General features: G+C 44.6%; 2 protein-coding genes across 4 annotated transcripts in view; both read right to left on the minus strand.

The window, feature by feature from the left end:
• The window catches only part of Znf512 (zinc finger protein 512), a 41,282-nt gene extending 39,774 nt beyond the window's left edge, over positions 1-1,508 (minus strand). For 2 of the 3 annotated variants that reach the window (XM_057785649.1, XM_057785648.1), the window contains exons 1-2: positions 1,386-1,508; positions 802-860 (exon numbers count right to left, since the gene is read on the minus strand). In XM_057785649.1, the coding sequence (XP_057641632.1) occupies positions 802-860; positions 1,386-1,415 (89 nt within the window). In that variant the 5' untranslated portion in view covers positions 1,416-1,508. The remainder of the gene's footprint in view (positions 1-801; positions 861-1,385) is intronic. The other variant, XM_057785655.1, reaches the window with a different exon arrangement.
• Positions 1,509-2,008: 500 nt separating this feature from the next.
• The window catches only part of C1H2orf16 (chromosome 1 C2orf16 homolog), a 70,282-nt gene continuing 55,877 nt past the window's right edge, over positions 2,009-16,413 (minus strand). The window contains 13 exon segments of the mRNA XM_057785432.1: positions 2,009-2,368; positions 3,073-4,568; positions 4,571-7,712; positions 7,880-8,113; positions 8,828-8,902; positions 8,981-10,032; positions 10,035-11,339; positions 11,460-11,618; positions 11,621-11,698; positions 11,701-11,920; positions 12,169-12,401; positions 12,404-12,564; positions 12,829-13,252. Coding sequence (XP_057641415.1) covers positions 2,009-2,368; positions 3,073-4,568; positions 4,571-7,712; positions 7,880-8,113; positions 8,828-8,902; positions 8,981-10,032; positions 10,035-11,339; positions 11,460-11,618; positions 11,621-11,698; positions 11,701-11,920; positions 12,169-12,401; positions 12,404-12,564; positions 12,829-13,252 — 8,939 coding nt within the window.

Genomic DNA, 16,413 nt, shown 5'->3' on the forward strand with positions numbered 1-16,413 from the left:
TTAAGCCTCAGAGTGAAACCATCTCAAACAAAAACAATAGTGCGGTGCCACGGGCATGCAATCCCAGCACTAAGGAGGCAGATGCAGGAGGACGGTGGGTAACCAGCCGCCCTAGGCTGCATAGTGAGGTTCCAGATAGAAAGACCCTGCCTCAAAAACTGCATTTCTTCCTATTACACTTGCTATGCTTACCTATCTTACTCCGTTTCCCAAGCCTGCATGCCCGACCTACGACACAGCTGGCACAGAGCAGACACTGAATAAATGTTATCTAAATGAAAGAATTCCCCAGGAAGGGCCAAGTTAATAGGAATCTTTCCCTTTGAATTAGCCACGGAAAAACTCAGCACATTCGTTACACAAAATAATAAAACAGGGCTACGACTAAGTAGCTTGAAAATATAAAGCTTCCTTACAGTTTTTATTTTCCTTCCCAAGTTCATCAAATTAATTATGAGCACATATTTGATGGGGGGGTGTTGCAGGACCACCATTAACTGAATCACATATACCATTTTTATTATAATGTGCATTTTTATTGCAGGCTAGGTTTTCCTTCCCCGCACTAGGATCACACCTACACTGTCCAATCCAGTAGCCATGAGCTACAGATGGCTACTAAAATTTAAGTCAATTAAAATGAAATAAAATTTATAATTCGGTTTTTCGATTGCATTAGCCACGTCTCAAGTGCCCCCAAACCACACCTGGCTGGTGGCTAGGATGCTGCACAGTGCACAGAACATCTTTATCAGCACTGTCTACACAATTTCAAAAATGTCCTCAGAAAACCTCACTTACTTCTTAGCTCCCACGATCCTGGTGCTCCTCTGCTGCTTAAAGGGTGTGGGTCCCGGGGTCTAGCAAATCACAAGCACACGAGTGAGTGCTGGGGACCTTTGAATCTCATCCACAAAGAGATGAATCCCCCTCGTGCCTAGTTGTGAAGCTCTCGCGGGCAACTACTTCAAATGGAACGAAGGTGACACTTTTTTAGGAAACGTGGGTCATCCTATTTTTCTACAATGTAAAGTCGCGTTGACAATCCCGGAGCTTTCATCTTTCCCCATTCTCGAAGCCCTATTCTAGATGGAGGCTCGAAAAGGGAGACGGGGAAAAAAGATAAAGAAACGGGAGGCGCTGGGGATGCTGAAGGAATATAAACTAATTACAATCTGTCGAGGAACTGAGCCCGAGAAGATGGGGAACAGGCAAAAATAAAAATGGGAAAGAAAAGGGGGGCAAGTGGCTCTGCTATAAAAGGGTGGGGCCTACGATGGGCTCTGATAAAACCAACTCTGAGTATGGGACAAAAGCAAGGGACCGCGTGTTCTCGGCTCGACAGTTCTACCTCTAAAGTACAATAGTCACACCAAGAAACTCACGGCGGTGACTGCACCGAGTCTGGAAGACATCACTCCCCCTCCACGCCTAACAATTTCACCCAAGGGCTCCGGCCAGACCAACGCCACTTCCGCTCTCCTCGCCTCTCCCGGATGTGGTCTCGGCGGCGACCAGCCCTGTTCTGAACATCTACTTCCGCCTAGCCGCTTCCGAGGGGGCTGCGGCGGGGAGTCACGTGAGGACTCATAGTCGGCTTCTTTTGAGACCCTGCCCCCATCGCACCGGGGGCTTAGGGAGGCCGTCGGGGCGGGGGAGGGTTGGAGCAAGTGGGCGAAACCTGAAGATTTCAGGGGTCCTCGTGAACCCCAACCCTTGCGCTCCGGGCGTTTGCACATCCAGTCCCACCCACCCCACAAGTGATCTTACGGCTGCAAAGAGAGTTCAATTATTACCCCTTTATTGATCTTAAATTACGGACCCATTCTCACTCCCCTCCCAGACAGCTCTTTGATTGCCGAGGGTGCAGGCAGTGGCTGAGCAGGAAGGGGCAGCTAGGTGAAGATTTGCAGGATATAATTAATAGGGGCAGATCTCTCCTTATCTACTAACTTCATGCCTCCAAACTTGCTCAACTTTTGGGGTTTGGGGTGTGGTCCCTAGGAGTTCAATAAGTCTTGAATTCTTTAGACCAGCTATGTCTGGGTCTCTCCTTAGGGGAACTGTGTCGGAGCCTCCCCATGGGGCTGCGATGGGGTCTGGCATGGTGACCTTGCTGGTTCCTCTCTAAGCGTCGGCTCCTCTCAGAATGACCGCGTCTGCTCTCAGAGGGGCTGTAGTGAGTTCTCTGAGAATGGAGTCCGGAAGAAGGACTGCGATAGCCTCTTCCAGAAGAGCTTTGTCTTGTCCTGCCGGAGTGTCTGGAAGGGGGTCTCTCAGAGAGAGTACCATGGCTCCATTCTGAAGGACTGGCCCATGTCCTCCGGATGGGACTGAGATGGCTCCTTTTTGAGGGGCTGCGGCATCTCTGAAAAGGGGGACTTGTGTTGGTTCCTCCCATAAAGACCGAGCCGACCCTTGGGGGAGGGATTATGTCCCCTTCTCTCTCGAGGGCTACTACGGGTACTACTACGAGGGCTTCTCCCTGAGGAACTGCGAGGCCTTCTCCCAGAAGGGCTGGGTTGGCTCCTCCCTGAGGGACTGCGACCTCTCCCCTTAGAGAGCCCGGGCCGGCTCCTGTCAGAGATACTCTGAGGGGTTCTTCTAGAGGGACTGCGATCCTTCCTCTGGGAGGGACTGCGACATCTCCTCTCCGAGAGGCTTCTAAGGGTTCTGTCAGAGGGACACCTAGGCTTTCTCTGAGGACTGTGGCGTCTTTGATGAGATCTCTCAGACAGGCTGTGATAGGTCCTTTCAGAAGACTTATTACGATTACGATTATGTAAGGCCCAGTCCCTGAAGAAGCCATGTTGTTCTTGCTCGTGTTTGAAGTGACTCTGCAAGGTTCTCTTCAGAAGGGAGTCAGGCAAGAGTGTCTCTTGGGCCTGAAATTTGGCTCCTATTTTAGAACAGTTAGACTCTGGACTGAAGAATTCAGTTTTTCTTTGTTCTGCTGTTGACATTTAGAACTCTACTCAAAGGCTGTAGGATTGAAGGAGCTTGGATAACGACATTCCTCTCAGAAGCAATGTTCTTCACCAATTCCAAAGGTCTGGGTTGGAGAGAGCTCACTTGTTTTGATTGTTGAGCTTGGTCACATGTTTCCTGCAATCTGTCTTCTTTCTTAGGGGTGGAACCCATGAACCTTTGCTTGATAACAGGTGTGCTGGCCCCTCTGCCATCTCCTGTTAAACAATCATCCTCATCTTTTCCTTCGGGGTACAAGTTTTTGCCTGACCACAAATTGTCTGGACTAGCCCTGTCCTCAGGCTTCTGTCCAGTGATAGCCATAACTCTATGTGCTCTTTGGAATGCCTGCTTTAGGCCCTGAAAAAGCAGCTGGATGAACTTGGGCTGGGAGGATTTCTTAGGCTGTCTCTTTGAAGAAACAGTGCAGGTTTGAGTGGTTTCAATACTCTTGCTTCTTGATGGATCTGTCAGTGTTTCAGAAGGACACTCTTCTGTGGGTCTACTGTTTTTGTAGAGCTTTATGTTTTGTGTTTTAAGTTCCTTGGTGATTTTCTTCATTGGATATTTTAAGTCTGAGGTCTTTCTGAATCTTGGCTTAGCCCATTTTTCATGCCGGTTACTTTCAGAGCCACTCTCTGATGCGGAGAGAACCTCACAGAATTCATAATGCCTAGAGTCTTTGACTTCTGTCTTCCCTGCCACACCACGGCTGCCCCATTGCTTTTGCCTCCTGTGAACTGGTACAGAAGCCAGAGACTGGGAAGATCTGGACTGGAAATCTCTTGTAGAAGTTGGACTCTTGGAAACTGGAGTATAGATTTTAGCTTTCCTGTGCGATGATGAGGAAGGGTTCTTTAATGTGTCCGCTCTGTTTCTCCCACGATACTTTGAGACTTGAAGTCTTTTTCCAATGCGCAACCTAAAACCAAGATGCAACCGAATCTCACCATGGCCTTCAGGGATCCTTATAAGGTGGATCTGTGGGTAGACGAGAAGGTAAGACCCAAAAGCAGACTGTAACTTATGACAGCACCTAAATCCTGAACATTGGCCGCACTGCAAGCAGATGGGGTATTTCAGGACAAGACCTGACCCTGGGGGTGGAGGGACGTTGTGGGGTATTTGACTCCGTAAGAGTTTTGCTGCTATCTTTAGCTGTAGATCTTTTAGTAGATGGAGCTGTTCTGAGAGATCGGTCTTGGTCTGGGAAAAATAACTTGCCTTGAGGGAGCGGTGAGACTCAAAAGTTCTTGTCTGTGAATCACTCTGGGAGATTTTACTCGGCTCCCTGGAAACAGGATCTTCCCTATCATAAAGTATCCCGAGAGGAGACTCTGGCTTCCCTAAGGCAGGAAACTGGGCCCCTGTACATGAGACAGGCATGTGCTGAGTGACTTCTTGGAATATATCACTGAGTTTTGAGTTTGCTTTCTTTAGTCCCAATCTAGTACCAGAGTACTGCTGTATTATGGAGGATGTGGATCCGCGTGTCCACATCTTTAAGGGCATTCTTTTCTCATGACCATGGCATAAAATATGTCTCTGAATATAGTTTTTGACCACTGAAGTCTGTGAAATCGTCCTTGGACCCCTCTTTGTAGGCTTTGGGAAAATTCCATCAGTTCAGCTGGAACCCCAAATAAATTCTGAATAGATTGGCAGATATCCATAGTGGCTCCTTCTGTTAAAAACGGTTGAGAACAAAGCTTCCTTTCCATAGTGGTTCCCAGAACATTCCCCAGCATTAGCATATTGGAGAGGTACTTCCTGGGTAGACGCTGCCTACAGACATGACTTTCCCAGATGTTCAGTTGTCTGCCCAGGAAAGAACAGATAGAGTTTCTTCAAGCTCCTAATCCTGCCTGAAACTCCGAGGGTAGTAATCTCAGTGGATATGGAGAATAGCTCTGCAGTGAATTCCCAAATTCTTCCATTTGCTTCTTTTCAGTTGATTCCTTAGTTATGACATCCATATCCCAGATCTCAGGATATAGGGATCCCACAGAGTTCCCTGTTTTATCAGAGGGAAGGACCAAGGGAAGAGCTGGTGACTGTATCCTAATAGTGTCTGTATAGGACTCTGGAGACTGCAAAATGCCAACGTTAAAGTTCTTCATAGTCCGGGCTCTTGACACTTCTGGCATTCCAGAACCCTGAAGGGGCCCTAATTCGCTTGCTTTGACAGAGCTTGAAATAAATGGGATCGGAGGGCTGCTTATGAACCTAGAGAAATAATTCTCAGCTTGTAACTTTTCTGATGTTATCATTTCCGAATCTCTGTTCTAACACGCCCGTCCTTGATTCAGATCCATTTCCAGTACTTTAGGAGATTCTCTTTTGATTCCTACAGATTTTCCAGCCTGAAACCTTTGCTTGTGAGTTAATACTGGAGGTTCCTCAAGTGGAGATGTTTGCTGTAAGATTAATTCTGGAAAATTCTCTTGAATATTTGCCCTTCGAGTTCGTTCTATAGGTTTTATCTTGTCTTGAAGATGTGGTCTTTGGAGTAAATTCAAAGGATCCTTTACTTGAATTCTTGATCTTGTGGCAACTCCTATTGGTTCTACAGCCTGAGGACTTGGTCCTGGTGCCAGCTCTTCAGATTTCACAATCAGAAGCAGGGGCTTGGGAAGCAATATCGTCTTTATCACTTGAAAGCCTGATAATTCTATCGTTTCTAAAATCTGATGTGCTGGCTCTGCGATTAACTTCTTAGATTGCACATTTTGTAGCCAAAGTCTTGGAGCAAACTCTGAAACTATCATATCATGCAGTTTGGGAGTCAAATCAACATATTTTGACCCTTGAGAGGCCGGCTCTGGTATCATCACTGACTCTATAACTTGAAGTGGTGGTCCAGGAATCACTGTCAGAGATTCAGAGACTTGAGGAACTTGAAGCTGTGTCTTTGCAGGTTCTGTGATTTGATCGAGTGGCTTTGGGCTGACCGTTACGAAGTTTATAATCTGATCCAGTGATTCTATTGGAGTGACGCTTGCTTTTTCAATGCTTGCCTTCTGGGCCGTTGTTAGACCACTTCCTACCTCTTCTGTCTGACATTCCTCAAATGTGAGCTCTACAGAGGCTGTATTTCCCACAACTTGATTGGTTGGCTGGGCGGCCAACTCTAAGAATTCTTCCCTTTGCAGCCATGGCTTAGAGGTCAAACCTACAGATTTGGGAATCTGAGGTCCTGGTGTTATCTCTGGAGCAGAATCCGGAACATGATAGAATGGCCTTGGTGACGAGACTACAGATTGTTCCCTTGGGGATCTTTTCTCGGAGCTCACCATCACAGGTCCTAAATCTTGAGGATATGGCCGTGGAGATTTTTCGACACATTCAGTCTCTCTGTTTACTGGCGTTGAAGTCACTCTAAGAAATTCTTTCCCTTGCTGTCTTACCTTACAAGTTAGCACCGTCATTTCTGTGGCATGATTCTTGAGGTCGAGGGTCATTCTCTTAGGTCCTGTGGCTGGTTGGGTCTGTGACTGCTTGAAATCTTTCACTTGAGGCCACGAACAAGAAAGCAACTCCAGGGTTTCTAGGCTCTGGTAGTTTTTCTGTGGGGTCAGCTCTGAGGCGTTTGAATCTTGATCACTTAGTGTTGGAGTCAGATCAACAAATCCTGGCACTTGAAGCTGTGGCTGCTGAGGCATCCCTAATGATTCTGTGACTGTATCTGTTGGCTTGGGGGTCAACCTCATAGATTTCTCTGTTGTTTCTGTGCTTTTGTGTCCCAACCCTTTCGTCATTTCTGAAGATCCCGCATCTTCTTGATAAACAGGCAGCGGAATATAATTCACCAATTTAGGGACTTGGTAGCTGATCTTCGTGTTCATCTCTGCATAGTCCACCAGGTGGTGTGCTGGTCTGCATGTCACCTTAGAGGGTTCTGTGATTTGATCATTTGTTTGAGGAATTTGGTTCCCAAATGTCACATTTTGAAGGAATGGACTTGGTGATAAGCCCGCAGGGTTTCCACTTCGTGGCAGGGACACTGATGATAATTTCACATGTTTTACACTTTGCCCCCTCAGCTCTGAAGTCAATGGCTTAAATTTCATACATCGCGACTGTGATTCTGGAATTAAATTTGAAAATTTGACACTCGTCAGTGCTGGTCCTGCCAAGGACTTCCTGGTGGACTCGGGTGTTACTCCCATTGGCGTCTCATCTAAAGCAATCTGTTGGTGATTCATACTTTGCTGTTGGGATCCTAGCCTCAGTTGTGTGGGTTTTAGATCTTGAAGACATGGCTTTGGGGCAAAGAAAGACTGAGCACATTGAGACCCATGGCATGGAGCGAACTCTGAAGAGTTCCCGCTCTGAGACTGTGACCCTGGCTTCAAACACATAACTGTTTGAAAACAAGGTCCTGGTGAAAATTCCTTACTTCTCAAGTCCTGCAGACCATAGCCAGGTATCAGGTTTACAGAGTTTGTACAAAGCAATGGCTGTTTGCCCATCTCTGGAAACATTTTATCTTCAGGCAGTGGTGTTGGTAAAACTTCCACAGAGTCCATACCAGTTGACTGAGGCTTCGGAGTCAACATGGGTTGTGCAGTTTGCTGCCATGACCCAAATTGCTTCTTCGAAAATGGGATCTCTTGAAACTTTGCCCCTACTGATAAGTTAGATGGCTTCACACCTTGAAAAGGGGGTCCAGAGCTCAATAGAACAGATCTTGTACACTGAGATTCTGATCCAGGGGTCCAGGCAAAGGACTTTATGTTTTGCAACTGTGGCCCAGAACCAAGCTTCGCTAAATTTATGCGTTGTGATTCTGTTTTTTGTTTTTTTGTTTTTTTGTTTTTGTTTTTTTTTTGGTTTTTTTCGAGACAGGGTTTCTCTGTGGTTTTGGAGCCTGTCCTGGAACTAGCTCTTGTAGACCAGGCTGGTCTCGTACTATGCGTTGTAATTCTAATCCTGGATTCAATTCAGAAAAATTCACACATTGTTCCTGTGGCCCAGGGTTGTATTCTACAGATGCTATACCTGCAATATTTGACCCTGGAGTTAATTCAAGCTTTAAATCTTGCAAGTGCTGTACTGGGTTAACTGTTATAGGCATCTCTCTTTGAATTCCTGTCCCTGGGTTCAACTCAGAAAACTTCATACCTTGAAGTTTAGGAGCTTCTAACTGTGGCCCAGGGTTGTATCCCATAGAATTTGCAGACTGTGATTCTTGTCTTCGAGTACATGCAGAAGAATTCACATTTTGCAAATGTGTTTGGACACTGCACCAAACAGAATTTACACACATAATTTGTGGTGCTGGAAATGTTCTACCAGAATGCATTCCTTGAAGAAGTGGCCCAAGATTATTCCTATTAGAATGTTCACACTGAGGGTTTTGGCCTGGAATGCATGCAGAAGAATTCACACCTTGCAAATGTGCTTTAGAATTGCACTCAGTGGAATTCATACATGGAGGACTTGACTCCAGGGTGCATACAGAAGAATTCACACATGGAGGACTTGGCTCTGGGGTGCTTCCAGAAGAATTCACACACAGAGGACTTGACTCCGGGGTGCATCCAGAAGAATTCACACACGGAGGACTTGGCTTCAGGGTGCATATGGAAGAATTTACACATGGAGGACTTGACACTGAAGTGCATGCAGAAGAATTTACATCTTGCAAATTTGGCTCATGATTGCACACAGTAGAATCTATACATTGCAATTTTGGTCCTAAAATACACACAGAATTCATTCCATTAAAATGTGGCCCAGCGTTGCACACAGAATTTATACACCGAGAGTCTGGCTCTTGAATGCATGCAGAGAAATTTGTATTTTGCAAATATGTCCCAGGTTTATATTTACTGGAATTTGTACACTGAGAATTTGCATTGGGAGTACATGCAGAATTCACATCTTCCAAATGTGATCCAAGGCAGAATTTCTTAGATTTTATGCCTTGAAGGTCTAGATCAGTGTGCAACTTAGGCGATTCTACATTTTGTGTTCCTGTGTTGGATGTCATGATATTTTTACAGTGAATCTGTGGCCCTGGACTCAAGTCACAGAATGTCCTACCTTGCAATCGAGACTCGTGCTTGAATTCCAGAGATGACTCATCTGGCAGCTTGGACTCTGTGCACACCTCAGGAGGTTTTCTCTCTTGCACCTGTTGCTCTGAGTTGAATTCCATAGATTTCAGATCTGGAAGATTTGTACATACTTCTGATGACTGGATATGTTGCAAATGTGGCTCGTGACTGAAGACTACCGGTTTTATACTTTGAAGCTGTTGCTTGTGACTTGATTTGTGAATGTTCCCGTCTTGCTTCAGGTTTCCGGCACTGAGTTCGGAAGGTGCCACACTATAAATCGTGGAGTCCGAGTCCTGCTCAGCAAATCCCACAACCTGCAATTCTGCACCATGATTGATCCCCATATCCTTCACTGCTTGGACATTTGTAGGCTCGGGTTGCAGGCCTTTCAACTTCGATCCAGGCTTGACTGCCTCAGGTTCCATACCTTGAAGATGTAATTCTGGGGTTAACACGGATCCTTTCCCGTCCTGGAACTGAGGGATTTTCAGCTGCAAAAGCTTCCTGTCAAGTGCCTTGCCGAAAGTCCGCCTAAGAGATTTTACAGCCTGCCACAGTGACTGGGCCACAAAGCCCTTGGGTTTCTCTCCTTGAAGCATGTCCTCTGAAAATACTTCAGAAGACCTCATACCCTGCAAGCATGGGCTAGAACTGACCTCTGTAGATCTTGCATCTTCCTGCTTTATCCCCAGAATTGACTTAGAAGATTTCTCATCTTGTAACTGAGGGCCCAAGTTTAACTCCACAGATTCCCCATTTGGGGACTTTGACTCCACTATCAAAGATTCCATACCTTGGAGTTTTTTCCCATGAGCCAACTCAGATGGCTTTTTATTTTGTGGCTGTGATCCTGAATTAAAGTCCATTGCTTTTATGCCTTGGGATTTTATCTGTGTTACCAGCTCGGGAGATTTTATACTTGTAACATGATGTTCCATAGAGTTCACATCTTGAAGTTTCCTACCCAAGATCTGCTTGGGATATTTCAAATCTTGTAAAGGGGCGCTGAGTCTAGCTCTACTGATTTTGTGCCTAAAAACATCTTCCTTGGGGTGAAATCAGGTTTCTTACCTTGTAACTTTGAACTAGGTTTGCTTTCTACCAGTTTCACACCATGAACCCTCTTCTCTGTAAGGACTTCAGATGGCATACCTTGTAATTGTGGTCCAGGAGTAAAGCCCATAGATATGACATCTTGGACCTTTATACCCATGACTGTCCTTGAAGATTTCAGATCTTGTAACTGTGGGCCTGATTCACAGTCTTCCGTTTCCATTTCTTGGGACTTTGTCCTCAGATCTGGATTGGATTTTATACCTCGCCACTGTGACCCATGTTTACAGTCTAGCTGGACTCTTCGATTGGCAAATGGCTTACCTTGACTTGACATGATACATTTCATATTTTGGGACTCTGTTTCAGGTGTCAAGTCACAACATTCTGCACTTTGCCACTGGGGCCCAGAGTTGATCTCAGATTTTATATCCCAAGGCTTTGTCTGAAGGGCCAACTCAGAAGAGTTTTCACTTTTTAACTCCATACTGCTTTGTGGTTGTGCCCTTTGGCTTAATACCCCATAGTTTGCTTCTGAGGCCTGTGACTCTTGTTTAAACACTAAAGATGTCGCAGATTGAGGTTGTGTTCCTGGGGGTGACCCTAAGGTCACTTCTTGTGGTTGCATTCCAGGGTTCAATCCAGGAGAGCCTGTGACTTCTAAGTGAAACCTGGGTTCAAATGTGAATTTTATATTGTTAATCTTTGACCGTAAGTTTGGGTCACATCCTTTCATACTTCTAAACTGGAGCTCCGATTTAAAATCAATAGTTTTGAACCCATGAGACTGTTGTTCCGGGGTTGACCCTGTAGGTTGTTTACTTTGTAACTTCAGCCGTGTAGTCAACTCATTAGAAGTCTTCACATTCCTTAGTTGTGCCAAAGGGTTTAACTCTTTAGCCGTGACATCTTCAGATTGTAACCTAAGATTCAGCATAGATTTCTTAGCTTGATAACCAGACGCTGAGATCCACTGAACAGATTTTGTATTTTCAAGCTGTAATCCATGGTGTAATGCCACACTTTTTATACACTCAGCCTGTGGCTCTAATCTGTGGTGTAATGCCACACTTTTTATCCACTCAGCCCGTGGATCTGATTCATGGTGTAATGTCACACTTTTTACACACTCAGCATGTGGCTCTGATCTGTGGTGTAATGCCAGACTTTTTACACACTCGGACTGTGGCTCTGATTTTTCCCCTTCTTGTAACTCTGGTTTTGCTGAATATTCAGGGGGTTTTATGTGCTGTACTTTTGACACAAGGTTAAAATCTTCAGATTTATTCCCTTGAAGCTTTGGCCTAACATTTGTTTCAGGTGGTTTCACACCTTCCAACTATATGGACGATTTCTGTTCTGTAGATTTGACACCTTGAGATTGTGACCCACAATTTAACCCTAAACACTTCATGCTGTGGAAATCAGGTCCTGGTTTCCACTGAACGGATCTAACACTTCCAACAGGTAGATCTTGGTTTTGATTCACAGTTTTGATCCCCTGGGGCTGTGGTTCTGAATTGGATGTGATGCTTTCTCCTTCTGTATCTCTGGTTCTGGGAACAATTCAGGTGTCTTTGGATGGTACACTTGTGATTCAAGGTTAAACTCACCGATTTTTCTTCTTGAAGTTTTGGCCTTACAGTCGTCCCTGATGGCTTCACACCTCCCAACTGTATGGACGTTTTCTGTTCTGTAGATTTGACACCTTGAGATTGTGACCCATAATTTAACCCTAAACACTTCAGGCTATGGAACTCAGGTCGTATTATCCACTGAACGGATCTAACACTTCCAACTGGTGTATCATGGTTTGATCCCCTGAGGCTGTGGTTCTGAATTGGATGTGAAATTTTTTTCTATCTGGATCTCTGGTTCTGGGAACAATTCTGGTTTCTTTGTATAGTGCACTTGTGATTCAAGGTTAAAACCCACAGAATTTTCTTCTTGAAATTTTGGCCTTACAATCATCTCTGATGGCTTCACACCTCCCAACTGTATGGACGTTTTCTGTTCTGTAGATTTGAACCTTGAGATTGTGACCCATAATTTAACCCTAAACACTTCGGGCTATGGAACTCACGTCCTGGTATCCACTGAACGGATCTAACATTTCCAACTGCTGGATCTTGGTTTTGATCCCCTGAGGGTGTGGTTCTGAATTGGATGTGATGTTTTCTCCATTCTGTACCTCTGGTTCTGGGAACAATTCAGGTGTCTTTGTATGGTGCACTTGTGATTCAAGGTTAAAACCCACAGATTTTTCTTCTTGAAGTTTTGGCCTTACAGTCATCTCTGATGGCTTCACACCTCCCACTGTATAGACGTTTTCTGTTCTGTAGATTTGACACCTTGAGATTGTGACCCATAATTTAACCCTAAACACTTCGGGCTATGGAACTCAGGTCCTGGTATCCACTGAACGGATCTAACATTTCCAACTGCTGGATCTTGGTTTTGATCCCCTGAGGGTGTGGTTCTGAATTGGATGTGATGTTTTCTCCATTCTGTACCTCTGGTTCAGGTGTCTTTGTATGGTGCACTTGTGATTCAAGGTTAAAACCCACAGATTTTTCTTCTTGAAGTTTTGGCCTTACAGTCATCTCTGATGGCTTCACACCTCCCACTGTATAGACGTTTTCTGTTCTGTATATTTGACACCTTGAGATTGTGACCCATAATTTAACCCTAAACACTTCGGGCTATGGAACTCAGGTCCTGTTATCCACTGAACGGATCTAACAATTCCAACTGCTGGATCTTGGTTTTGATCCCCTGAGGCGGTGGTTCTGAATGGGATGTGGTATTTTCGCCTTTCTGTATCTCTGGTTCTGGGAACAATTCAGGTGTCTTTGTATTGTGCACTTGTGATTCAAAGTTAAAACCCACAGATTTTTCTTCTAGAAGTTTCGGCCTTACAATCGTCTCTGATGGCTTCACACCTCCCAACTGTATGGACGTTTTCTGTTCTGTAGTTTTGACACCTTGAGATTGTGACCCATAATTTAACCCTAAACACTTCGGGCTATGGAACTCAGGTCCTGGTATCCACTGAAGGGATCAAACACTTCCAACAGGTGGATCTTGATTTTGATCCACAGTTTTGATCCCCTGGGGCTGTGGTTCTGAATTGGATGTGATGCTTTCTCCTTTCTGTATCTCTGGTTCTGGGAACAATTCAGGTTTCTTTGTATGGTCGACTTGTGATTGAAGGTTAATCCCACAGATTTTTTTTCTTGAAGTTTTGGCCTTACAGTCGTCTCTGATGGCTTCACACCTCCCAACTGTATAGACGTTTTCTGTTCTGTAGATTTGACACCTTGAGATTGTGACCCATAATTTAACCCTAAACACTTTGGGCTATGGAACTCACGTCCTGGTATCCACTGAACGGATCTATGACTTCCCACTGGTGGATCTTGGTTTGATCCCATGAGGCTTTGGTTCTTAATTGGATGTGATATTTTCCCATTTCTGTATCTCTGGTTCTGGGAACAATTTAGGTGTCTTTGTATTGTGCACTTATGATTCAAGGTTAAAACCCACAGATTTCTCTTCTTGAAATTTTGGCCTTAAAGTCGTCTGTGATGGCTTCACTCCTCCCAGCTGTATGGACATTTTCTGTTCTGTATATTTGACACCTTGAGATTGTGACCCATAATTTAACCCTAAACACTTCGGGCTATGGAACTCAGGTCCTGGTATCCACTGAACGGATCTAACACTTCCAACTGCTGGATCTTTGTTTTGATCCCCTGAGGCTGTGGTTCTGAATTGGATGTGATGTATTCTCCTTTCTGTATCTTGGTTCTGGGAACAATTCAGGTGTCTTTGTATGGTGCACTTGTGATTCAAGGTTAAAACCCACAGATTTTCTTCTTCAAGCTTTGGCCTTACAGTCGTCTCTGATGGCTTCACACCTCCCAACTGTATGGAAGTTTTCTGTTCTGTAGATATGACACCTTGAGATTGTGACCCATAATTTAACCCTAAACACTTCGGGCTATGGAACTCAGGTCCTGGTATCCACTGAACGGATCTAACTCTTCCAAATGGTGGATCATTTTTTTGAACCACAGTTTTGATCCCCTGGGGCTGTGGTTCTGAATTGGATGTGATGCTTTCTTTTTTCTGTATCCCTGGCCCTGGGAACAATTCAGTTTTCTTTGTATGGTACACTTGTGATTCAAGTTTAAAACCCACAGATTTTCTTCTTGAAGTTTTGGCCTTACAGTCGTCTCTGATGGCTTCACACCTCCCAACTGTATGGACGTTTTCTGTTCTGTAGATTTCACACTTTGAGATTGTGACCCACAATTTAACCCTAAACACTTCGGGCTATGGAACTCACGTCCTGGTATCCACTGAACGGATCTAACACTTGCAACTGGTGTATCATGGTTTTGATTCCCTGAGGCTGTGGTTCTGAATTGGATATGATGTTTTCTCCATTCTGTATCTCTGGTTCTGGGAACAATTCAGGTGTCTTTGTATGGTGCACTTTTGATTCAAGGTTAAAACCCACAGATTTTTCTTCTTGAAGTTTTGGCCTTACAGTCGTCTCTGATGGCTTCACACCTCCCAACTGTATAGACGTTTTCTGTTCTGAAAATTTGACACCTTAAGATTGTAACCCATAATTTAACCCTAAACACTTCGGGCTATGGAACTCAGGTCCTGGTATCCACTAAAGGATCTAGCCCTTCCAAGTGGTGGATCTTGGTTTTGATCCCCTGAGGCTGTCGTTCTGAATGGGATGTGATATTTTTGCCTTTCTGTATCTTGGTTCTGGGAACAATTCAGGTGTCTTTGTATGGTGCCCTTGTGATTCAATGTTAAAACCCACAGATTTTTCGTCTAGAAGTTTTGGCCTTACAATCGTCTCTGATGGCTTCACACCTCCCAACTGTATGGACGTTTTCTGTTCTGTAGTTTTGACACCTTGAGATTGTGACCCATAATTTAACCCTAAACACTTTGGGCTATGGAACTCAGGTCCTGGTATCCACTGAACGGATCAAACACTTCCAACAGGTAGATCTTGGTTTTGATCCACAGTTTTGATCCCCTGGGGCTGTGGTTCTGAATTGGATGTGATGCTTTCTCCTTTCTGTATCTCTGGTTCTGGGAACAATTCTGGTTTCTTTGTATGGTCGACTTGTGATTGAAGGTTAAAACCCACAGATATTTTTTCTTGAAGTTTTGGCCTTACAGTCGTCTGTGATGGCTTCACACCTCCCAACTGTATGGACGTTTTTTGTTCTGTAGATTTGACACCTTGAGATTGTGACCCATAATTTGACCCTAAACACTTCGGGCTATGGAACTCAGGTCCTTGTATCCACTGAACGGATCTAAAATTTCCAAATGGTGGATCTTGGTTTTGATCGCCTGAAGCTGTGGTTCTGAATTACATGTGATGTTTTCTCCATTCTGTATCTCTGGTTCTGGGAACAATTCAGGTGTCTTTGTATGGTGCACTTGTGATCAAGGTTAAAACCGACAGATTTTTCTTCTTGAAGTTTTGCCCTTACAGTCGTCACTGATGGCTTCACACCTCCCAACTGTATGGACGTTTTCTGTTCTGTAGATTTGACACCTTGAGATTGTGACCCATAATTTAACCCTAAACACTTCGGGCTATGGAACTCAGGTCCTGGTATCCACTGAACGGATCTAACACTTCCAACTGCTGTATCTTGGTTTTGATCCCCTGAGGCTGTGGTTCTGAATGGGATGTGATGTATTCTCCTTTCTGTATCTTGGTTCTGGGAACAATTCAGGTTTCTTTGTATGGTGCACTTGTGATTCAAGGTTAAAACCCACAGATTCTCTTCTTGAAGTTTTGGCCTTACAGTCGTCGCTGATGGCTTCACTCCTCCCAACTGTATGGACGTTTTCTGTTCTGTAGATTTGACACCTTGAGATTGTGACCCATAATTTAACCCAAAAACTTCGGGCTATGGAACTCAGGTCCTGGTATCCACTGAACAGATCTAACACTTCCAACTGCTGGATCTTGGTTTTGATCCCCTGAGCCTGTGGTTCTGAATGGGATGTGAATTTTCGCCTTTCTGTATCTTGGTTCTGGGAACAATTCAGGTGTCTCTGTATTGTGCACTTGTGATTCAAGTTTAAAATCCACAGATTTTTCTTCTTGAAGTTTCGGCCTTACAATCGTCTCTGATGGCTTCACACCTCCCAACTGTATGGACGTTTTCTGTTCTGTAGATTTGACACCTTGAAATTGTGACCCATAATTTAACCTAAACACTTCGCCCTGTGGAACTCAGGTCCTGGTATCCACTGAATGGATCAAACACTTCCA

This window comes from Chionomys nivalis, chromosome 1, assembly GCF_950005125.1.
Source record: "Chionomys nivalis chromosome 1, mChiNiv1.1, whole genome shotgun sequence".
Classification (NCBI taxonomy): domain Eukaryota; kingdom Metazoa; phylum Chordata; class Mammalia; order Rodentia; family Cricetidae; genus Chionomys; species Chionomys nivalis.